Below are 24,880 nucleotides of genomic sequence, written 5' to 3' on the forward strand. Positions count from 1 at the left end.
AATGGAAAAAAATCATTTAAAGTTAACATTTCTGAAAAAAAAAAAGGCTGTTTAATTTCAAGCCTGAACTGGAAGCATTTCAGAACTCTCTGCCCTTAAAGTCTTCAACTCTTCGTTCGGATTAAGAATGGAAACTTCTCTTGAAATGTCAAATATTTTGAGGAGTAGGGAGAAGATGAAAAATCCATTTGCTGACCTGTTCCAGCCAGGCAATTATTAAGAACATCTGAGATGATTTGCAGATAATCTTTTATGTAAAACTCGGTGTCACCATCAGGTGGTCCACAAATACTGAAGTATCTTAAAAATAAAATTTAAGCAATTTACAAATTGTGTTAGGAAATTTAAAACAAATTTCATTGATACTATTTTCTTATCTTGTTACTTGCAAAGTCAAATTAATTTGCTTCACTAAATTCCAACTTTGCAGGTTGTCAAGGGAGAAAAGATGGTTTATTTTTCCCTCTATCAACTGTTTCCAGCGCTTTGGAAGACGGGCTATGTTGCATTCTGCCCTATTTTCTACTATTAAAGTAAAAGCCCTCTTAAATTTTACAGGAATGAAAGCAGGTGATACAGTAAATAATGCTTGCTTTTAAATGTCCTTCATGACTGGTTTGGTGTGGACAGTGAGATAGCACCCAGTCTGTTCTTGATCTTGACTATTTCTGTGTCTGACAAAGCAGCAGTAAAAGCTGCTCATTAACAATGATGTCTAAACAAGAAAATAAACAGGGAGTGAAGTTTCATCTGTAATATTCACTGCAAAGGGTTGTATTACAATAGTCCCAATAGAAGAATAGCAGAAGCTTTGCCTTTCCATCAGCAATGCCAGTTACGCTTTCCTCCTTTATTTAGCCACATTCACAAAGGGAGATCTGCAACTTATTGGTTGCTGGTAATATAAAATTTGTGTTAACATGTTCAGGGAAAAAAAAAATTATTGATATGTCATTGCCTGCTTTATCAGTCCCTTCTTCAAAAATACTTAAATTATATGCCAATTCTGATACATAAAGGATGACAATCCAATTACACTAGAGAAAAAAAAGATACCTATGTAAACAAATACATACATTAAATGAAAAAGGTTGGACAGAAAACAAGCTGTTAATTAATAACGATATTTGAAAAACAAATCAATATACATATGTAAAAAGCTTTTGGACTATACAGGTGTATTCAAAATCACTAAAAGGCTTCTTGATTTAAAAGCAGAATGGAGATATTGATGCTGTGGGAAACACAAAATCCAGAGACCATTTGCTTGTAGTCGGTTCTAAAGAAATACATTTGCTCAAGGCGAGTAACAGAGAAGACAGCATTCAAGTGACACTTCAAACCCTGCTGCCAAGATCTAAGTTGTGACACGTCAGTGACTGTGTGTTCGTCCCTTTCAATCATGGTACCTGCGAACATATTTTCCTCTTTTTGGCTTAACAGAAATAAATGCAATTTGAATTGTTAGGACTAGTAATCCAGATAATTTGTATTCACACTAGATTTCAGAGGAAAATTATAGCCCATATAATAAGTTGAAGATATCCTTCTACTGAACTTGGAGATCAAAAACACATCTCAAAATCAACATGTTCTGGTTACTTCCTTAAATCCTCCTGCCACAAAGGGAACTGGAGTCCTACACAATCATTGCCCAAGCTCTGGTAGCTGAACTCATTTATTAATCAAAGTAGCACGTCACTGTTGTTGACTATTGAACTACAAAGTCTTTTATAGAATTGGAGAAGATTTTAATATTGTTTAATCTTATTTTTTGCTTCAGTGACAAAGAAAACCCTATTGTTGTTTGTTTGTTTTGAGGCAACAGTGTAAAGGTTTTCTCATAGATTTTTGCTGTTGAAGATGAAATTCACAAATCTTCCTTTTTTGCCCATTTCTCATTTTATAGTATTTATTGCATAATGTCCGCTGTTTGAAGAAGACTGACCTATTCTAGAGCTACATCAAGCCTTAAGAAATTTATGAATATTTATCACTCAAACTTGTCACGCCATTCCGCATGCCAGCAATCTTACAACTTAGACAAGAAAGTGGAAGAAATTGTTGCTCGTTCCTACAATACATCAGTTCTTGTTCTGTGTGCCACAGGCCATTTAACATCAGTTAATGTATCTATCAATATTGATACCTCTGCTGTCATTTTTGAGCCTGGCACTAGGTAATAAGGAGAACATATCACCCAGAAATACTTTTTTGTGCAAAAATTTGTGATGAATTTGCATTACGACTGAACATGGAAAACTTGTGTGTGCATATATATATGCCCATATATTGTGCATGTACACACATACAATTATATATGTATACTCATATAAAAATGATTTTAACATAATCCTCTTCACATTGATTAAGGTAGCAAGGCAGTTAGTATGGCTTGCCCCTCTACATGACTGCCTTTCTTGAGTAAAACCACAAAAGGCAGGGATTTGAGTCCTGTCACCTGTTTTCAGCTTTTCGCATCTATACTAACCTAAAGCAAAGGGTTAATGAGGCTTCCAGAAATCATGCCACCTGCACAGTTAAACATAATAAATACAAGAAGTTGCTATCTTACAGGAATTGCCTTTGTGAAGGCTTTTAACCTCTTAATTACACTCTTGAAAAGACTCCTGCTATCTCAAAGGTTTCAAGAAATAATTCCTATAGTAAATCAGAAACCAATGCAAGAACCACCTTGTGAACAGAAAATTCCTAGACTGTATGAAAGAAATTGAATCTGTGCACACCTTTATCTGACAGGCACAAACCCGTTTAAGCAAACAAAAGAATAATAGTTTTCTTCTCCTCAGAGTGGTCTCTTGCTGGTGATCGTCTTTCAGGTGATAGTAGCTTTTCTGTACGAACCCGTATCATTCCATCTTGGGTCTGCTACACAGCTGTCTAAAGGTTTCCACTAACCACTCCTATTTTCCCTCTGTTTTAATTCTGTCACAAAATATCAGTCCTTTATATAGACTGCACAAACTATGTTTGGTTTACTTCTTCAACGTCTTCACCCAGGGAAAAAAATATTTGCAACAAAGCCTGAGTGAGACTGTCATTTTGTTTAGAAACTGTGCTGAAAATTCAACAGTCTCTTTCAGAGCAACAAAGGAACTCTTGTTTGCTTGGCTTATCGTGTTTTGGTCCAGAATGTGTAAAGAGTGATGTGATCTCAGCAAGATTTTTTTTGTTTGTTTAGCAGAAAGAAAATCTAATACAGTCACTAGACCAGCATTTTCTCATGACTTTTTCAAAGATCAAAGGAAAGAACTGTAACCTCAAAAGTATATGGCTGAGATATTTCAGTCTGTGTCTGGTCAATAAAGAAAAAAGGCACTGACCAAATAACAATTATAAGATAATTAATTCTTAGGGCTGTTTCACCTTTAGAAACCTTAACAAATGCTGTGTGTATTAAGGAGGTAAATGTTGTCCAAGACGGACATAAGAACCTGGGAGCTAATACAGTATCACGTGTGTCTGCATAGTGGTAAGTTATACACAGATTACATAATTTTGCTGAAAATCAGTTCATTTCATTTATTCTGTTCTTCAGATTTTGGCTGAATTGAATGTATGCAAAAGATGTTAACCTTCTGATGGAACTTCTTTATACACAAAAAAGGAAGAGCATGTTCAACACAGTACATTTCTCAACCAATACAACTTAACTCTAACCAGACTGGACAGCTTGGTACAGATGTTCGCTCTATCCTTGTCATCGTTAGACTTTTACCAGTGATGTTGGTGATCAGTGCGCACTGTAGTAACATTTTCTAAAGTATCTACTGATTTTGAATGTTCTTCAATCATCTAGATATTTTATGCTGCACAATCAAAATCAGTAGATACTTTAGAAAATGTAGTCATTTTTTTGGTACCAGGTGACAATGGAATTCTGCAGATAATTCAGAAACATACTCTATTTACTGCGTCCTGTGTTGAGACAGCAAGAGTGGCCTTGTGGTTGCAAAATGTGAACTGCAAGTGCAGCAGAAGGAACTCATGATACTCAATTGACTGCACAAGAACATGGCAGATGAATTTCGGCATAGAGAAGTGTCAAGTGAGGCACTTACGGAAAAGGCAACTCAAAGTTTACATGACAAACTCTTGAGTAGCTACTAACATGCTAGAAAGAGGTCCCGCAGTTGTAATAAGTATGAAAATAACAGCTCAGTGTTCAGTAAAGGTTAAAAAAATTAAGCAAAACAAAGTTTGGGGAGTTAGTAGGAAAGCGAACAAAAAAAGCATCCATAATTCCCTTCTATAAATCCATGGTGTGCACACACTTTAAACATCTTGTGCAGGTCTGAACCCTCCGTGACTCATCTCAAATCAAATACGTAAGAACTGAAAAAAAGTTCTGTAGGAGTGACAAGGATGACCAGAGGAAGGGAATAGCTCCCACATGAGAAACGGTCTTAACAGCCTACGTCTGAAAAACGTGACTAGTGGAGATACAACAGAGGTCTATAGAATCTGGCGTACATCAATAAGGAACTGCTGTTTCCACTTTCTCCTGATGCTGCACTTAGGGGACATCAAACGTGGTGGGAAGTTCCAAGTAAATAACAGGAGGTACTTCACCATGCTACACAGGGCTAGCCAATCAGCAGGTATGCTGCCACAAAAAATCATGAGTGTTACATTGGCCCAAAAAGCAATCGTACAAACTCATAGAAGAAAATTCTTTAAGAGCTATTAAATTCAAAGAAGCCACAACAGGCTCAGTGAGTCCCTGAGTGCAAACCTCCGGCAGCTGGGACAGTTTACCAAAGGAGTATTGTTTTATTCTTTGCCTGACCTTCTAGTTTTCCTTTGGCATCTGCTGTTGAAGACTGGATACTGGGCTAGGTCAGCTTTTAGCACGACCTGGTACAACCATCCTTATGTTATGGAGCAGAAGCACAGCAAAATAATTTCATTCATACCACGAAGCAGCCAATCCTCACTCCTGGTCTAGCAGTTCTGGCAGGAGTTCTGTTAAAACTGAAGCTTGTGGACTGAGTCAGCACAGCACAGTCAAGAACTATAAATACGGAGACCTGCCTGAAGCACAGAATATAATTAAGCATCCTCTAGTACACTTTGTTTCATGAGTTAATAGTGTTTTCCATACTGTTTAAAAAGAAAAAAATTACACCAAATGAAAAAAACCAAGGGAGTCATTTGGGATGCTTTCTTTTCCCCTGTAAAGAATCTTAACAAGAAACCATGGGAAAGACCAGTGCTCAAGGCTCCATATTCTTCTTGACAGACAGAAAGCATTGCAGGGCAAGGAGTGTCTTCTCAGACAGTGAACCAGTTTATAACGCTGCGAAGAAGCTGCCGGTGTCATGAAATTACTGGAATGAAATCAGTCACTTTTGATGTTTAATTGAGAGTACAATTCTCTTGAAAAGCAGCTCAAAGAGAGTTAAAAGAAAAAGTTGATTCAGCACATTATTAAGTGATATTAACAGATAATTAATAGGTAATCATATATTATTGTTCATGCAAGGTTACAAGTTGATTTATCAAGTATACTTACAGAGACTGCAGGCTGCGCAAGTTCTGGAGTGCTTCAGTAGGAACCTGGCGTAGTTGGTTATTCTGCAGCATCCTACATTTTGAGTAGCACAAAAACCAGAATCAACACAGTAAAGATAATTTCCTTCTATTTTAAATTTTCTTCCAAGCTTACCTCCTTTGTACTGGTTCTACTTCAAGATTACAAACACAGGAAAGCTACACAAATACTCCATTCCCTTGCCCCTGTCAAATGCCAGTTCTCTTCAAAGCAAATACCTGTAGCATATTAGCTTTGTTAACAGCTACACATCAGCTTTGAGCAGGATTTTCAAAGCAGCTGAGGAAGTTAAAAGAATAAATCCAATTTGCTTTCAACAGGGCTTGAGCTTCTAATTGCCTCCAGTGATTCTGCAATGGTCATCCTCATGTACTGATTTTGTTTTCCTTCCGAAGTGCTTCAGTTTCTTATTCCAATAAAGCTGTGAAGGATTGACTCTTGAAATCCTTACTCAGGAAAACGCTACTATGGCAAACAGAACTTTTAACTGTATGAGGAATTTATGATTTGGTTTGAATAAAATTTTATCTCTGTAAAAACTGCTGAATTTTTCCCAATGAAATCGTCTCAAATGGAAGGTTGCTAGCAATGACCTGACAAATTTCTTTTCTGAAATATCACATCATTTAGCCTGCAAAGATTGAAAAATCACTTTTCATTCCAAAATAATCTTTTCCTCCCTTTGAATACAGCCTAATATCCTTGTTTGGACCAACTCCTACATATATAAAAAGATTCTATATGGGTAAAACTGAAGTAGTACATGCTGCCTTCAAAATGAGGCATATTCGATGGGACATTGTAAACGAAATAATTTTTGGCAGGCCTAAATCTCCTTAGGCCAACAAGAGCTACAGCTGGCCAGCTTAAGAGTAGATGGAGTGGGAAACTCTTCATACTTCTTTCCCACTTACATATTTTTTCAGTAGAGCTTTGTATACCCTTACAGTAGCATCTGGCTTGGCTTGACGCTGCCTAGGAGGTTGGCGTTTTTGCTAATACTACAGTTTCTGTGAACTTTACATAGGCAAAGTTCCCCTCTAGTATAAATATTGTGAGATGTGGCCTGCTAATAATTTTAGTAACTATATGTAATGTCTTATTACTCCAAATAATACAGGTTTTTTTCATATTTTTTATAATCTATCTTATGCTAATTACATCGCAAAGAACAAGATATGAAATACGAACTGCATTTTAAATTACATGGTGTTCTACAATAATGGTTTTTCCCCCTGGCTCTCAAGAAAAGGAAAAGGCAATTTACCCCCAGTTTTGTGTGATCATTAAAAGTCCACTAAGTTTTAGACTTGAAATCAGAACTTTTGAGACAATCAAAGAAACTATTAACTGAACCGATTTTTACCTTTGATATTGTACAGAGACATCTACTTGATGAGCAAGTTGTTTTGAGAATGCCATTAATGTTTTCCAACCTTTGTGTTTGGGATATTTTCTATATGAAAATTGATGATGTTCATATGTATCTTCAGTTGAATTGTTCAAAATGAGCTGATCAAAATATGTAATTTACTTGATCAAAACTTCACTGGTTAATTAGTTCCCTGGAGCATTCAGGAAATCAGAAATATATCAAACAACACACAGTTTACTTACAGCACTTTAAGACTGAAAAGGCCAGCAAATGCTCCCTTAGGAATGTATGTCAAGCCATTTCCTGCAAGACGTCTGCAAAGTTTGAAAAAGGAAAAGAAAGAGAGTGAATACTTTTTCTCTTCATGTGGAATTAATTTGGTTGTTAAAAAGTGCAATACAGCTATGTTTGAGCGAGTGATGCCAGAGGCAGTAGTTTAAGAGCCTTGTTTTGTTATTAAGACACTTTTAAAGGAAAAAAAAAGAGAAGCCCTTAACTGTACAGTTGATTTACTGACAGCTGGACTGCAGAGACAAAAATGCAATTTCATTGCAAACCGAGCTTATGGTTTAGAATGCACATCTAATTCTTCATATTATTCTTTTTAAGGATTAGAGCAATCTCAGCAACTAAAATACAGATATACTGACAACAATTAGAATAATTGGATTTACAGGCATGCACTTTTGGAATTGTGCATGTACGATGTCTGTGCACATTTAACTCATTTGCACTAATATCAAAACATATCCACACAGTAATGACCACAGTTCATTTTAAAGTAACTACACATAAAACTGCTGTACTGGTGGAATCATAGTTTTCCCTGTGAGCAGATGTGTAATAGGTTGGCATAAACTGTATTTGCTAAAATTTGTAGGGCTTTTTTTCCCTACTTCTATTGCATCTTCCTTCTCAGAACACCTGCAAGTTTTTTACAGACCTAGGTAATTATAGCAAATACTGTAAAGCGTGTTACTCTGACAAAAAAAGAATGCATTCTGTAAGGTTTGTGCCTAGGAAAGAGATCATGTATTTGATGTGAAATAATGGCATTTCTGTGTTCCCCACCAGTGCAACTCCAGAGCATCTTGCATTTAGCCTCCTGACATCTCAGTTCAGCACAAATGTGCTATGATACCTGTACCCTAGCTGGAAAAGTGACTTGGTAGGGGTCAGGTTCCCAGTCAAATTACTCTGTGTAAGTAGAGCCATAGTGTTTGCCCTTAGCTGGCAACAAATGTGGATTGATATGATGTAACCCTCTTCTATTTGCAGACCAAGTTAAGCCAAGTGGAATTGGTATTTCCCATCAGCTAAGATACTGCACACCAAAATTGCAGACAGTTACCATAGACCAGCTGATCTGATAACAGAGTTGACATTTGATTTGGCCTCTGGCTCCTTAGGACAAACCACAGGACTAGATCCAGAAACAGCCTTAGGTACCAAGCTGCCAGAGAGGAACCTGCAGCACTGAAGTAGGCACCAGAGTTGCCAATACTGTTCATGGAAAAGGTCAGGTGCTTATGACTGCAGTCCCAAAGATCCAGCACTGACTGGCCCTTGAATGTTGTCTTTCTTTGGAGTTTAGTTGCCCCAAGCTAACTACAGGGTCCTGAGCACACCTTCTCTTTACACTTCTCTCTCATACAGAAAATAAAAATAAAAATTGGGCCATAAAGAAAGAAAACATGATTCTAGATCCCAGCTCCAAAGACTTTTCAGACATTTTCAATTTGTGGAAAAGGCTCTTCCCTGTACACACACACCTGCTGAGCGATGTGACCTGTAACTCCGAGCAAGCAGCTCTTCCTCTCTCTGTTCAATGAATTTAATTGTGCTCTGCAGAGGCGCTCAGCTTCAGACAGAGCTGCTGAGCTTGTCTCACTTTGGAGTACACTGGAGCCTGATGTTCAGACATCTGAGAATTGGGCACGTGCACCTGAATTCCTGCAAGCAGAGTGAACCAAACCTGGCTCACTCTTGCTTCAAGATGAGGCACTCACAGGCTGAGCCTATTTTTTTTCAAATGTGTGAGGGGCATCTCCAGCTTCAGCTTTCATTCTGAACAAAAATGGCAATGACTTTTGGGTTGTTGCTGGATCAAGCAGGTACGTGCTAGGTTAGGCACACCAGACTGGGTCCCTGAAAGCAAATGCCATTTGTGGATAACAGACTAGTAGAGGCTCAGGACCAATCTAATGCTGATCTCAGTTTATGATATGAGTTTTTTGAAAGACTAAAGACTGTTTCACCCTCACAGCACCCTTTTGCTCTGTTATTTTAATGACATGACTGGACATGAGTCTGGTCATGAGCCTGGTATGAACCAGAAAGTGAGGAGTCTGCAAAACTTTATGGAAAAAAAGTAGGTACAGGTATTGAGGTTTTCACTTACAGCTATAAGCTACCGCTTTGAGTGTCATATGGAAAGCTTGATAAAGAGCAGAGAACTAAACCCACATGTCTAAAGACTCAAGCTGGTGCTCTGTCAGGCCACCATCCCTTCTTAAGAGTGGCTGTGTGCAGCAATTTTGATAATTGTTGCAGTGCAAACTGCCAACCACATTACATGTTCATACCGCCTGTTTGAACTGGGATACTCTTCATAAAATGGGCTAGTTGAGAAAATCAGACCTGCTTAAGAGCTCCTGGAGGAGGACTCTGGCAATTACCAAGCATGCTCCTCCCTGTTCCAAATGCAGGACTGTGGCAATTTAATTGGGACACTATACAGCTTTAAAGTTTTGCTTCAATGTGTAATACTCACTTTTCCCAGCTTCAGAGCATCATCATGGCTTTCTGTGGTAACCTTAATGTTTGGCATTTTTTGAAAATGGACTGTCATCATTTTAAAGACATTTTTATGGTACCTGTAATGCATATCTAATGTATTTAGAAAGAAATACTAAGCACAGAGACACACCCATACATGTACATGCTACTCACTGACATTCAGGATGGTTTTAGTGAGACTATAATGCATTGGGCTGTATTTCAGCTAGTCTTTGACGGCTAAAACTTTTCCACGTAACTTTTTTCCCTGTTTCCTTTTGTGGCCAGGTTTTCTGTCAGTGTGTCTTCAGGAGAAGACTTTTTCAGAGTAAACTGTTGTCATTTTGACTCTAAGATCCATTTGGATCACCTGGCCACCCACAATATACCGCCCTAAGAGCCTGACCCCTCCGCATGGCCCCAGCTCCAACACCTTTTAGAGAAATATCTGAAGCCGACAGTTGTAAGCGAGGGATGCTGAGCCACATTCCTGGGTTGTTCTGAGTGATAGTTACTTGCACTGTTAAAGTGAGATGTAATTTTTTCCTCTTTTCTTTTTTTTTTTGTTTCAGATTCCAACCCTTGCTTTATATTCTGCTTCTTTTCCTTTTAGTTTACAATTTCTCAATTATTAAATATGCCTTGTACAAACACTTTAGACAGATGAAACCACATGTTAATCTTCTTTTTGGTAGACACAGCTTCTGCATGTACTCCTTATGAGTTTTTCAAACCTCATGTCATTCTTGAAGTTCTGCTTTGAATATTTTTCAGTTTGGAAAGAGCTCTCACTAATTTTGCAGACAGTGATTAATACTATCTTGTATGATTCTCCTCTGCTTATGCAGCAGCAGATCACACTCATCATGTATAGCCCTACATATTTCAGTAGAGGGCTACATCAAATGTATCACAAATGCCAAAATACACGTATGTCCGTGTAGTTCTCTCACCAAGCAAACTGACAATGTCAGAAAAGATAGACATCTGGCAACAATTATTTTCTATGTAATGACGTTGTCTGACCTTCAGTCACCATATTAAATTCTTTCTCATGACGCCCTTTTCATGATTTTCTGTCGAACCGACTTCAGGCAGACCACCTATCTATTCCCAAGACGCTCCATGAGACCATGGAGTAGCTGTAGCTACTTAGTTGCCCCAAGCTAACTACAGGGTCCTGAGCACACCTTCTCTTTACACCTCTGACGGTAGCATCTTCCCAGTCCTTTGGAATTCCCCAGCATTGTGGCATTTGGTAAACATCAGCAAAAATGATTCATTGGGATCGCTGTCTAATTCTTTCAATATTCTTGGATGAAAGTTAGCACACCAGTTCTTTAAGGCATGCTGCAAAGCCCATTAAGTTTGGCTTATTTGTTCCTGACCATTTTTAATGCTTTCCTTGCGGGTTTTTCCTGCTATTACTATGTTTCTATTCTCAGTCTTGGCATAGGGGAAAATGAATCCCCTTGTTGACACTGTAGTACCCATCAAGTATCTATCAGGGTTTCCTCTGCTCCACTTCAGGGATTTTGTTTTCCATTACCCTAAATTATTTGAGGGAAGCTGCCCAGCATTTTACTGAACTTTGGATGGACTTTGGGTAGTGATTTTAGTCTGGATGGATAACTATCGCTTTCCCTGAACAGATGAGGATGGACGTACTATCTGTCTCTATAGTTCAGCTTTTAGTTAATGATTTCTGAGAGCAGGAATGGACTAGCTTGTTTATAGTGCTTACGTAACCAAACGGCTGGCTTCTATTGTTCGAACAACTTTGAATTTCAATTTTTAAAAGTTATTTCTTTTATTTCCAGCATTTCTGACATTATTTTAGAAATATCTCATTAAGTACATTCAGGCACAAATGCATCACATCTCTTTAATGAAAAAGTAATCAAACATACAGAGCATTACTGATTTTGGATCATATTTTTGGAGCTATATTATTTTAGAACTAGATTTTACTTATGCTGCTTCATATAATCTTGCAAATTAATGGAGGCTGGAAAAGTTTATGGGGAAGTGTTAACACATGCTTCCCTCAGTACCTGCTACTTGCCACTGTTGGAGTCAAGATACCAGGATACTTTTGGCTTAAGCATAGGCTAAGCTTTTATACTACTGCATGTTTCTTTCTAAAAGATGTAAAATAAATGAGCTGAGAGAAAAGCATGTTGCCTCCATCCTTTCAAATGGCAGCAATTTATAAAATATCTTTCAACGCAGTTCAGCCCAGCTGGCAATCTCTGCTCACCACTGGAATAGCTTGCAGTGCTGCAGGTCAGGTTCATGGCCTATGGTTGGATCTAAGAAGAGGTGTGTCTGGGCTCTCCTTTGAGTGTTGCCCATCTGTTTACCCCTTTGGTGTATTCTGACCTCTCCTGCAGTGTCAGAGTTCTGAGAAATGGTGGTCACCAAGTCAGGAGAACATTCCCAAAGACAGCACAACTAATGAGACACCCACAGAAAGCTCTGAAAGTGATCAGAAACTTCTTTTTGTTTTCCTTTGATTGTTGCTCATGTCTGAAAAGAAAAAACTTCCTTCCTCAGAAAGAAGCAAATAAACATGAAGTTGTGAATGAGCACAGTCAACTATTTCCTTTACATTTCTAGTACAGTAATTTTTCATCACCAACTCAAAACTGCTTTGTGTGTGGATGTTTTCTGCATCAGGACAAGCCTTGCCTGGTACCAAGCGTCTCCTCATTACCTGCTAGGATGGAAGGTGAACTTGAAACACTAAAAAGATTTCTCTCTACAGCTAATAAACTGTGGCATTTAATAAAGAAAGCACCTCTCCACTAACTGTAGAAAGAAGCTGTGGCAAATCTAACCCAGCTACTCCTCATTGTCTGCAGCAGACAGTGACAGTACGATATGGCTAGTGGCTGCTTTTCTTCTTTGCTTGAGTAAGATCTAGTCCAGCAAATGCTGAACAAGTGTATTTCAAAATCTAGTAGTATAAAACCTATAGGAAGGACATGAAAGGAAGATAATAGTCTTCTTGGGAAAAAAGCATACATTTACACTAATTAATATTCATGCTGTGTTCTAACAGGATTAGCACAATGGCATTTTCTGGAACAAGTTACTGATCAAATCTTGCAAGGTGCTGAAACGTAGGAGAATAGACGGCACTCTGGATCTTGGTGCGACTCAACATATGACAGGAATAAGCAGTGTAAAAGGAGTCAAGCTCCACTATTCAGAATTGAAAACCCTGTGAAATCTGTTGTAATTCTCTTTCAGAACAGATACAGTTAAGTAGAACTTCATTACACTCAAATTTATGATAAATATATAGGACTCTTACTATTATGCCAGTAAACTGTAATAGCAATACCAGACTCACTCAATGTTTCTAGACTGGTGCCAGTGGTGCCTTTAATACAGATTAGGTTACATATCATTGCATCACTTGTGTTGCATTATATTTAATCAGTCCACATGTACCGCAATATCCTATACAGAATGTAATTGTGAGTGCAATCTGAAATCATCCTTCAATTGTGCAAAGACAGTGAGGGATTTCTACAAAAATAATTCCGTGAACTACTGTCTTGCCTTGATGTCCCTTTGACTCTGCATTTTACTTCTGTTCACTAACTGGTTTGCTGATTTTATTTAAGGAATAAGAGCAAAGGCTGCACATGCTAAGAGAATGCTATCATGAATTTGGTTTTATACATATATATATGTATGTTTAAAGATGAGTAGGTTATGATCAATAATGTCACAATTCAGTCAGCTTTCTACTTGCCTGTCTTCTTGGAAAACAGATGGTTCATTCCTCATTTGCTACATTATATACTACAACTAACAAATTCTCCAGACAGAAAATTGAAAAGGAATTATATAGAAGTACCTAGAGACTGGTGAAACAAATCTTTGCTTTTGTGAATAGAAATTGAAAGTACAGAGGGCCTGCGACAGTGAAAAACCCCAACAGTTGGGACAGTTCTGCTGCTATGTGGTACTAACCTTCCTGAATTTGGTGCTAAAACACTAGTATGCCATGTAGAAAATTCCATTAAAATTCACGTAATCGTGGATTGTGTCTTTTATACCTTGGGTACAGATAAGAAATTCTCTTTTGTAATTTGAAACTTCTTTCTTAAAAGCCTGATCCGCCTCTCCAACTGCCATAATTGTTCTGAATAACTGATCAAGATCCGTGGTGAAATCTTAGTCTCATTGATGTCTGTGGAAAAATTTGTGCTGACACAAGTAGAAATAGGACTCTCATTTGCATCCTACCTCAGTATTGTATTTACCAGTAATTTACCTCTTCTCTGAGGAGTTGTACCAATAGCACTAGTACCAATCCTAAAAACTATTATCTCCATTTCTAATAAAGGAAATGGTTGTTTGTGGAGGAACAACGTGAAGTATAACAGGAAAACATAAATTTCCAAATAGTTTTCTAAAACAACTTGGATACAAAAAATTGCTTCTGTTCAAGGAAGAATTACTGATCTTGAATCTTTTGCTTCAATTTTGTTTCCTGTCAAACTTAATCAAAGATACACAAGCACACAACTACACATATATTTCGTCCAACTATATAAATATACAGCCAATATATAATTTATACATTTCTATGACCATAATTTTCTTCAGCTTACATATACCTCTATAAATAGGTAACACGAAATGTTCTTGCTTCTTACATCAAAAAAGCTTTGACAATATGGATACTCATCAAGCACTTAGCCAAATTCAACTCAAATTTCGAGGTAAGAGTTCAATTTGATATTTATTAGTGATTATTCTTAGGCCAATGCAATAGAAATGTATGAAGTAATGGGTGATTAATTACTGTGTTAATGATTAGTTAATTAATGGCTGATATCAACATATATTCAAAATGTTTTTGAGGAATTACTTTGTTAGACTAGGAATTTAAATGTTACTCTTATCTTTTTATATTTCAATCTGTCATGTTAATTGAAACTGTAATCATTATAGTAATATAAAAAGAAACGTGGGTCAAATGATATATTAAAAAATCTGATGCTCAGAGAGATCAAGGAACAAAATGTAAAGATATTCTCCTTCCTTTAAAAAAGGGGAGGGGAGTGCGCAAGTCGTAATTGTGCTGTATATTATATTTATTGCTACTTACAGTTTAGCTGGAAATTCAAATATAACACAGTCTGCTCTTGTTTTAGGGCCTAATTGCCTTTTATAAATGCATGTGCCAAACTCTCATAGGGTGTAAACTGGAATAACTCCAACTGACCTCAAGCAGTTGGAATGAAATCAGTGTGTATTTGATCTTGAGCTGGCTTTGATAAAACAGATCATAGATTTTTGTCAGTTAAGGATATGGTCTAAAATGTACTGTTTCTTTCTCCACTTATAAAAGGCAGAGACTCTTTCTGCACCTGGCATGAGTGTGATCCAGTAACTGCTAAAGACAGCTGATCTTTCCTTTCGTGAAGCTGTCCACGGCCAGCGCTGAGAACAAGCTGTTTTGCTCTCAGCGCTGCAGAAGGCAGTGCTGTTCTAGAGGGCTCCAACAGCGCCCTTCTGCTAAACAGGCACCTGCCTTCTGATTGCAGCAAGGCCAACTCTTGGGAGGTACTCCAACATCAGCCAGGAAAGCCCAAGCTGATTCCCAGCAGCAGATCCCAAGGATACAACCAATTAGAGACATCACTTCTGTGTCTGAAGAATGCTGTCACCAAATCACTAATCCCAGAACAATCTTAAATTTGTTGAAATTCCTTTCTCACTGTTTAAATGATACAGCAAGATGGAGCAACAAATGGTGGATCATATACATTACACTTCCTATGCTGGGTCTCCCAAGTGTCATTTACACTTCTGATGCTGGTTTTGGTTTTATCCCAGTAGTGCCAGTATCACCAGAAAGGGTAAGAAATAATAATAATAATAATAATAATAAAAACCCAGGAATTGGCTGAAGTGTACTGCGGTACAACATACCATGATCAAACTATCAATAATGAAAAATGTGTTTGCTGTTTTGACATTCCTGTGTGATACCCAAAGGACACAAATTGTGTAGATCCCAGTTTTGAGGTTACTACCGTGGTACAATGAAGCAACACCAAAGAATTACTGGAGAAATTACTGCTACTCCTGTTTGGAAATTCAAAAAAACAACTTAGAAAGAAGAAGTTGGTTTTACTGTGCTTGTGAACCTATTAGATATAAATGTGATATTGGCTGAATTCATTACCCATGATTTTAAGCAAGTGGAAAATTGAATAGTGTAGGCATCAGAAGTGTTCACTGCACTGAAATCAAGAAGTCTACAAACAGGCTGAACTTCCACTGACGAAAAAGGAAATTATTTCTGCCTACTTGCTACTGCAGTACACATTGAATGTGTAAGACTTAAATTAAAATCCTGCCTCAGGATCTACAGATATATAGCACATTTAATAAAGCATCATTTCACTGTAATTTAATTAAGTATAATTTCACTATCTGTATTGATCGCGTAACACAAAAAGCTCTTTCTATGACTTTTTTTGATATTCTAAACTAGTTCCTAACGAATATTGCTGGATAATAAATTACAAGTTCCAGAAAGTATTTACAAGCTACAAGCCAAAAATAAACTTCAACACACGCTCAGTAAGAGCAACGCAGGGGCGCTGACAAGGTTTCTTGGATATCAACCTAGAACATTTATTGTTTCCGCTTGCATGCATATCTTACTACTTTCACTTCTCTTTTATCTCCTTCCTTCCCCCATCTTCTCCCCTTCTGTCCCTTTATACCACAGAGGTACAACAGTTCCAAGTGTCAAGGTTGGTCCATGCAATTTGCATTAACATTTCCAGAATAACTGTCTGTCAGCACAAGCTATTCAACAAGCAATGCAAGCAGCTCTAATTTAGTAAGGCATTTGCTCTGTTGTTTCTCTTTTTTTTGTTCCTCATCTTGTCATTCTTGATAAGACAGCAAAAAGGGCAGTTTGGAGGGTGCCAGGCTGACACATCCACATGGGAGAGTTCTTTCTGTTACTCACTTTGGTGGCATCAAAGGGACAGCAACAAAGGCAGTGACAGCTCCGGAACATCAGGGCCCTTGTTTTGTGAATGTAAAGGTTACAAGTTGTTATCTCGTACAGTGGGAATCTTCTGCGTTTGGGTTTGTTCTTTTCTAGTAAATCAAACTAACTGTGTATGCAAAAACTAGGGGAGAAAACTACCGTAATTACTTCCAACTGATTAACTAGATAAACATCTTCTCACTGTTTTTACTGACGTCTGGTTAATTTCAAGATGACCGGTGCACTTCCCTCTGTCAGGACTTTGAGTGCCTCCCTGCCTGTATTAAAGCAAAGTTGGGGAGCCACAGCCCTGAGTTATCAAAAAAGTCTGTCTTACGGCAACAGAATTTATAAGTGCCATGGGCCACTTGCCTGGCTGGTGACAGGTACCTCTCACTGACAAGCACCACGTATCGAACACAGTGGCATAGTCTGAACAGATCATCTCTACATGTATGCACGTACGAAGTGAAGAAACCGGGTTCACAATTCATGTGAAGAAATCGAATTCACACCTTATGTGTTAGATTGTGCGCAGCCCTGAAATTACCTATGGGATTGTAAGTAATTTAGCAGTGAAAGTTCTTGAAACTTTAGCTGACGGAGGTGGCACAAGCCAATTTCCACCAGGAAAAGCTCCACTAAAACCTGCTGTGCAAGAACTGTAAAACTGGTATTTAAGTGACATCAGAAGGAAGCATTAAAGGGATTTCCACACACATCACGGTGAGATTCAGATAATACGTCTGTTTTGTATTGTATCTGTAATTCTGCACTTCAGTATTGCAGTAAAATGCACTTTCAAAGGCACTTCTGCCTGAGTAACCGCTGTAATAATACTGCGATCAATCTGAAAAACTTTGTACATGTATTTAATTCCCTTCAAGGTTATTTTAAGAAATAACACGAGTGTCAGTAAGCTTTCTTGCACCTGTATGTAGGTTGCAATTAATTTAAGGCGGCTTTGTTGCTTGATTTTGTGAAATGGAAGCTATTTGGAACTGTCTTACTGTGTAGGTAAAATAATTGTAATAAAACAGTCGTTTGTTACTGTTTTACTAAAACACCTATTTTAAGTTGCTGAAAAATAGCAATGTACTAAAAATCACTTGGAGTTTTGCTTATCTGTGGAATGTTCCGTGTTTAAAATTAAAATAAAAGCCTTATATATGTGCATGCGTGGGTGTGTGTGCATATATTTATGCATATGCATATGTATGTATGTGTGGAGATATATCTAGTTGGAGATATTTGTAGTTAGGTCTGATTCAAATAGTTTTATATTATTATTGGCTTTCTTCCTCACTCTTCATAGAGACATTAATTTATAAAATAAAACAGTTTCAGGCACTGCTTTGAAGTGTTAGTAATCACAAAATGATATGTCTACACTCAGATCTAGTTGCCTCTTAAACTCTTAAGAGTCCCACCTAGGTAATTCTTTACACTTTTAAAAAACCTTTTTTTTATACACTACTCTAACTTACTGCTCTATTAATATGGGCATTCTACACATATTGTAAAATGACATATGTCTATAAATACTCCACACGAGATCGAGTCTTGGACTCGGTCATACTGATAAATATCTGCAGTTATTTTGAATTTATAATGAAGAATTTGACTTAATGGTGTTGTACAAGTCCATGCAGAGCAACTTGCTGATAATCAAGCAGCCTAAACATATTTCTTTCTTGGTGGGAGTTCTATCATATGCACTTTAAGACAAAATTAGGCCTGAAAGACCCATCATTTTCACAAATAAAAGATCTTGCTCAAAACTAAACTTTTTAGGAGCTAGAACAGTTCTGTTTTCAAAGTACCACACTGTTTTCCGAAATTTTTAGAGGAACATGCACCTCAAAAATACAGCATAGTTTCAATATGTTGTACTTCAGTGATCAAAGTCTTTGGTTAAGGCTAAATACCAGGCATGATCAGGAGGATTGCAAGAATGCTGCTTGCAGAGGTGTCTAACCTTGGCTGGAAGAGTGGATCAGATTCAACCTAGAAGGTCAGAACTGGCTGAACAGACCTGGCTTATACATCCTTGCTTTGGAGTCAAAACAATGGGCTTAACTGTCTTAATAAATTCTCAGTTCTTTTGGGGTAATGACTTATCAGTATTGCCAAACCATGCATCTAGGACATAACATCTACGCTAAAGCTCAGTGGATCAATTGTCAGCTTTTATCAGATTTTTGAACCAGCCCTCTAATAAAGGGATTAGTACCACTTTTTTCAACACTGAAAAACCCTAAAAAATGCATTTTAAGCTCCTGCTGTTGTTGTATTTCAAAGAGCGGATAAACATTTCTAAGATGCATTTTAATTTTATGGAAACATTGCTTTGGTCTAAAGATCTCGTAAAACCTTATTTTTACAATGTCTGCATTATGGGCCAAGTTATATTTTACAACAGTCCCCTTTAACTGAACCACATAAACAAAACAGAATTCCCAGGTAAGCTGGGAATAAAAATCATGTGGCAATGCCTGGATGGGCAAAATAATTTTCAAATGTACAACCACTGCTCAGAAATGAGCATAAGCGGAGCATGGGAACTACAATGGCTCTTACCCCCTACTTCAAAATTGAATAGCTAGTTCCCTTTCCATTGTCTATACCTTTTTCTATGTAATACTAGACTGAATTGTGTTACATGCCTCTGAACACTGAAGAGTCTTTCAGCACAGCGAGTTTGAACCTGCATTAAGAAGAGGTAATCAGTTGCCTCACCTCTTCAAGGGCTTCAGTTTTCTATGTTTATTTGAAAAGTGAATACAAACTGGAAGGGTTTCACAAAACAGCATCAGAATTAATGAGAAATGGAAATGATTGGCTTGTGTGAAAAACAATGGAGGAGCTGACTGCGTATATGTAAAGCAAAACATAATAAAGAAATAAATATTTTTCTGGTACTACCAGCAATGAAGGACTGGAATTACTTAATTTGGAACAGAGGGTTATAAGGATAATGGTTTAATATTTCCAGTGGAAAAAGTAGGCTCAACACAAGAATAAGGTAAGAATACTTTCAAAGGTTTTGATCAGGAAGATGAAGTAGACTGCCAAACAGTTTTGCAAGCAGTGACATAAGTCTCACTATTTGGGTCATCTAACTTTGGACTGTAAAATGGAAGAGTGAAGGTAACTTGGCTTAATGCATCAGAATTCCTTTCCATGAACAGCCCAAACTTTCCTTTTTTTTCTTTTCTTTGATGGCTGGAGAGAAATCATTGGGTTGGAAGCTTTTAGTAGGGTTATTACAGTTGACAGGAGATTGGACAAGCAAACATGAACATGATGCAAAAATCCACAAGCAGGGTCTTTGTGGCATGATTCACTTCACATGCACTTGACACCGTTAACACTTGGTGTGTGACATCTCTCCTTGTTACGTCCATATCTGTATGTTATTTGAAAGTTGCACCAACAGCAATACAGATAATGATAACCAAAGAAAAGAAGTAAGTAAAGGAAGAGAGAGAATTAAAAGAAATAATGCTTTCTAAATACAAATGCTGCCAGTAATAAAAATAAGACAGGAAAGGAAAATCTGCTTGCAAATAGGGTATTGTTTAAAGTTAGCATTAGCAAAATTGTTTTAATTTTTTTTTTTTCATAGATGCCAGCTGGAAAGACCAGATAGCAAAATTCAAATGAGCGTTAGCAAGGACACCAAAAGTTGTCAGTGCAATACCCACCTGAATTGCAGAGGACTGTACACATTTCATAGCTTAAAATAGACAGTGTCTTTGCAAGAAGGGCAGCACCATGACTTTGCATATCTTATGTGGTTTTTATGGTGTGTTAGCAGCTAAACTTGCTACAAAAAAAAGGAGGCTTTCACTTTTAAAAGCTTATAAACCATGTTTCGTAAGAGGCTGGATGCCTAGACAATTCTTTTAATCAACTTTTAGAGGTACTCATGCAAATGCAGGTGCCAGCTTTTTCCCACAAGATCTATGGTGCATCAGTTACAGAGTCTCCATGACTCCTCAGGAACCTAAGTTTTCTTTTAAGCCTGGGCCATTACAACTAGGGTCACTGCCAAATCCAGGTCTCATGAATGCACAACACTTTTCACTTTTGGTTAGTCACCATCACTTCAAACCAGAATTCCTCTTTTGATGTTGTGCTTGATTAGCTAGTTTTCGCAGTGTACTTTTTCCCCTCAGTGAATGTACTAGATAGCGTAACTAAGCTTTTTGCAGGATTCTGCATTTTAGTCAGCCTTCAGGGATGCTAAATCTAAGAGTAAGGAAACAGTAATTAAAAGTGATTAGGACAAGAAGCCTTGATACTATGAAATGTGGACTCAATTGTCCTTGACACAGGCAGAACGAGGCAGCAGGTTTTGGTTTTGATTATAGCTTTACTTGCGATTTTAATAAACATGAGCCAGTATTCAAACTTTTAATATCCTGCTGCTTAACTATTTCCAAAAAGCAATCCAGGTCTTTTAAACAGCCCTTGTTTAAAAATTTTAATTTGTTTGGCTCTGTCTCTGCTTAGAGAAGTTGTAGCCTCACGGTAACTCTTTTATAAGTTCATTTCCAGAATCACAAGCAATTGGGTTTTTTTCAACTAAGTGTTTCCGCATGTGCCAAAAGTGTCAGGCTGACAGCCTTCCTGCACCGTTTTATCTGGTTCCCACAGTAAGTATGAGAGACAAACACAGGAATGTGTCTAGTGCTGACTATGCCCATCAAGGATACAATGATACTTACAGCTCTTCCAGGAAGCGGAGATTGTGCACGGGGTTTGAGGGCAGCTTAGTAATGTTGTTCATACTGAGATCACTGTAGGGGAAAACAGACAGAGACTTAATATGGCATGCCACAACTATGGTATCCAGCTGTTCATTCCACACATTTTTAAGTACTACATTAACAGAAATTAGTTCCTCTGCCAGAATTGATGAATCTTTATCTAGTCATCACGTTAAACATTCTTCTTTCATATGAACACACCTTTGTCAAACCAAATACAGGCTGTAGCATGTTCCTTGTTTCCAAAGATTTTGGAACTTTTTATCACGCTCTATAAATCCGCTGGAACACTAAACAACCCTTTTAGTCTACATAATTTTAATAAACCACTGTACTGTATTAAAATTTACTTGGAGTAGCAAAGGAAAACTACTACGATTTTCATTGTTGTTGTAGCACTGTAGCACACTGCTGGTTTACTAGACAGGCAAAAGTGTACAGATATAAACTACAGGCATCATTCTTTACATTTCATGAATATGAAAACATTTTGCTTTTGCTGTACAACCTGCTGCATGGTTGTACTGATTTGCCTTGCCTTACATTAGGCACATTAGGTGTCCCCAAAACCCAACCTACTTGAGTCAAAGAAATGACATATTTTCAAATAATAAACATCCCCTTTTTAGAGTGCTCTTTTTTTGCAGGTTCTCAAATTGCATTAAGTAAGTGAAATGAACCATAAAACAAGGGTGTAATGTGATCCTGCTCTGTAGCACACTTCCTGGTGGGGTTCCACGGTAGTTCCTGGCGCAGGAAACAACCAGCCATATCAGCTCTGTCAGAGCTCATTCAAGCTATGTTTTAGACTAAATTTCATATAATAACCTTTTTATTCTTAACATGCTTTTTCATCGTTTTCCATTGTCTTCCCCATGCCCCACAGTATCATTATAATTGCCTTGCATTAAGTATAAAAACTGTAAACGGACTGTATAATAAAATTCTGTGTGGAAGACATGACTTACACAACTATATCAAAATTCCTGTAGACTGTTAAAATAAAAATATCAAGAGACCTGCATATTTTCTGCAAATGTTATGTGATAATTTAAAATCCCCCACTATTTAAACCTATAAATGTTTGTAGCGGCACTTATAGTTTCCAGCTACTTTGGGTAGTATTTAGATAACTTTATTTCTTCCAGCTGTTGAGAGCTTACAAGGTAAATAAGTTATCTGTACTTTGGTGGATAGACGTCCTATTCCTATTCCATCTAGTTCTTATTACTCACAGTCTGCTTCACATTACAGAATATATGTTTTTAGTCAGCATAGTTAATTTTGATGTTTGATCTTTTGCTGAATTTTAAAATGTTTAATTTAAAAACATACTTCATGTAGAGATTTTGAAATAAAGGAAATCTGTTAATACTTTACAACAATTATCAAATCACTGTTCGGTAAGGTCTCTCTGCATTCACTTCAAAATCTAGGTATAATTTGAGAACTGTGTACTTACTAAATTCATTCTTTATTGTAATACTTTATCACCTAATTTTTTCATACAGTTTAGGAGGTTATTACCCTTTCACTTTGATAAAGGCTCAAAGGATTTATTCTGGCAAAGGAACAAAAACATGGATTTATTTGGCAAAAGAAAAACTCATCCAGGTAGTGAATCATATACTACTGAATATTAAGATAAACCTGATATTTTAACAATATAATTTTGATCATGAGATTTTCAACAGATGTCTTAATAGGTTTTTGTAAACATACCAAATCACATTTTGGACTTAAAAAGTCAGCTTTGGTGGAAGATGGGAGTGATTCATCTTCAGATAGACACACATTTAGGGCATTCTACAAAACCAGCGTTAATCAGTGCTCTGGCTGCCCAGGGAAACCTGAAGCCTATTTTTCTAGCATATTAATTTGTACTAGTAGCAGGCAGGTACTTGTCTGCTTGCATCACCCACAGGACCCCATGATGACACCAGTCACAAGCAATCTGCAGACCAGACCCTAATATCTTAAAGAGGATCAGAATAAGAGAAGTTGGCTTTCATTACATGCTTTGATGCACAATGAGAAAATCAACAATACATGCACTTTTCTTAAAAACATCTTTAGACCCCAGAGGTGGATTTATCAACAGCAAACTCCAATGTCCTAGTCTCCTTTTTGGACTCCACTCATGTGGTAAAGTATGTGCTCCACATCACATGATGGAGGAGAACCTCTTCTTTTTCCCAGTCTACACCGCAGTAATTGCTAGCTCTTTTTAAACCTATCAGTTAAATAATCTCATTCTGCTAGATAGGTTCCTTTTTTTCCAGATTATTCTTTTCTTGGATCATAAAGTGCAAAGATGTTTTTCTGCAACAGAACTACTAAACGTTACCTATGCATATTTCATAGAATCATAGAATCATTTAGGTTGGAAAAGACCCTTAAGATCATCAAGTGCGACCACTAACCTAACACTATCAAGTCCACCACTAAACCATGTCCCTAAATGCCACGTCTACATGTCTTTTAAATACCTCCAGGGATGGTGGAGGTAACAGAAATTATTTCCAAATTCAGTCAATAACGTCTTTCCAAACTAGTTTTTAACACACTATTAACTAATACACAGGCCATTCCAGTCTATGTTGGTGATGTGTTATTGTTGTAGCTATAAGGGTTTAAGAATATAAGGGAGACTACTGTCAGGAGAGGTTAGTATCTTTAATTACGCTCGCTGATACAGCTGGAAAAACTGAGAAACTTTCAGGCACAAAAATCAAAAACGTCTACTTCTTCCAACTGTACCAGCTGGCTAAATAGGTGACATGGTTTCTCCCTAAAAACTTCACATCGCTTACACTGGCAAAGCAGTAGTTCATCTGCGCTTACAGTTTTTAGATTCAGAGTACTCTTTTGGGTCAGAATCACCATGGATGCATTTCATCCAGTATTTGTTCACTGAAGGAACTAAGGAACTTATGAGTGAAATCCAATCACCCAGAGCTACTTCTGGGGGGATGTTCAGAGAATTGAGACAAACAAAAAGAGTTAATGCAATGCAATCAGTCACTGGGTTTGATGTGAGCAATACTGCAAAGTTTGGGCTGCTGAGTCAAAATTCCTCATAGTGCTCCAGAGACAAATAAAGGCAGTTCTCAGTAAACTTGCCAGCCTTTGGACCATATTGCCAAGAAGACACAGCTAGGATGAGATTTATGGCCATTAGCTAGATCAAGCACAGCTAACAGCCAGAAAGAGCTAGTTGGTAAATTATAGGCTTAGATATTATTACTATGAAAAACAGTAACAATTGTTATGGGTATGTCTTATGTCCTGCACCTACAATGATATCTTTCCAAAAAGTGCATCAAACGGGTTTTCTGATT

The 24,880-nt window shown here is 37.4% G+C and overlaps 1 protein-coding gene across 1 annotated transcript in view; it reads right to left on the reverse strand.

The window, feature by feature from the left end:
• LGR5 (leucine rich repeat containing G protein-coupled receptor 5) overlaps positions 1-24,880 on the reverse strand; it is a 179,626-nt gene that overhangs the window by 30,060 nt on the left and 124,686 nt on the right. The window contains exons 2-4 of the mRNA XM_009273211.2: positions 21,498-21,625; positions 7,193-7,264; positions 5,537-5,608 (exon numbers count right to left, since the gene is read on the reverse strand). Of these exons, the coding sequence (XP_009271486.2) occupies positions 5,537-5,608; positions 7,193-7,264; positions 21,498-21,625 (272 nt within the window). The remainder of the gene's footprint in view (positions 1-5,536; positions 5,609-7,192; positions 7,265-21,497; positions 21,626-24,880) is intronic.

The sequence above is a fragment of the Aptenodytes forsteri genome, unplaced genomic scaffold, assembly GCF_000699145.1.
Source record: "Aptenodytes forsteri isolate BGI_AS27 unplaced genomic scaffold, ASM69914v1 Scaffold366, whole genome shotgun sequence".
Taxonomy (NCBI): Eukaryota; Metazoa; Chordata; class Aves; order Sphenisciformes; family Spheniscidae; genus Aptenodytes; species Aptenodytes forsteri.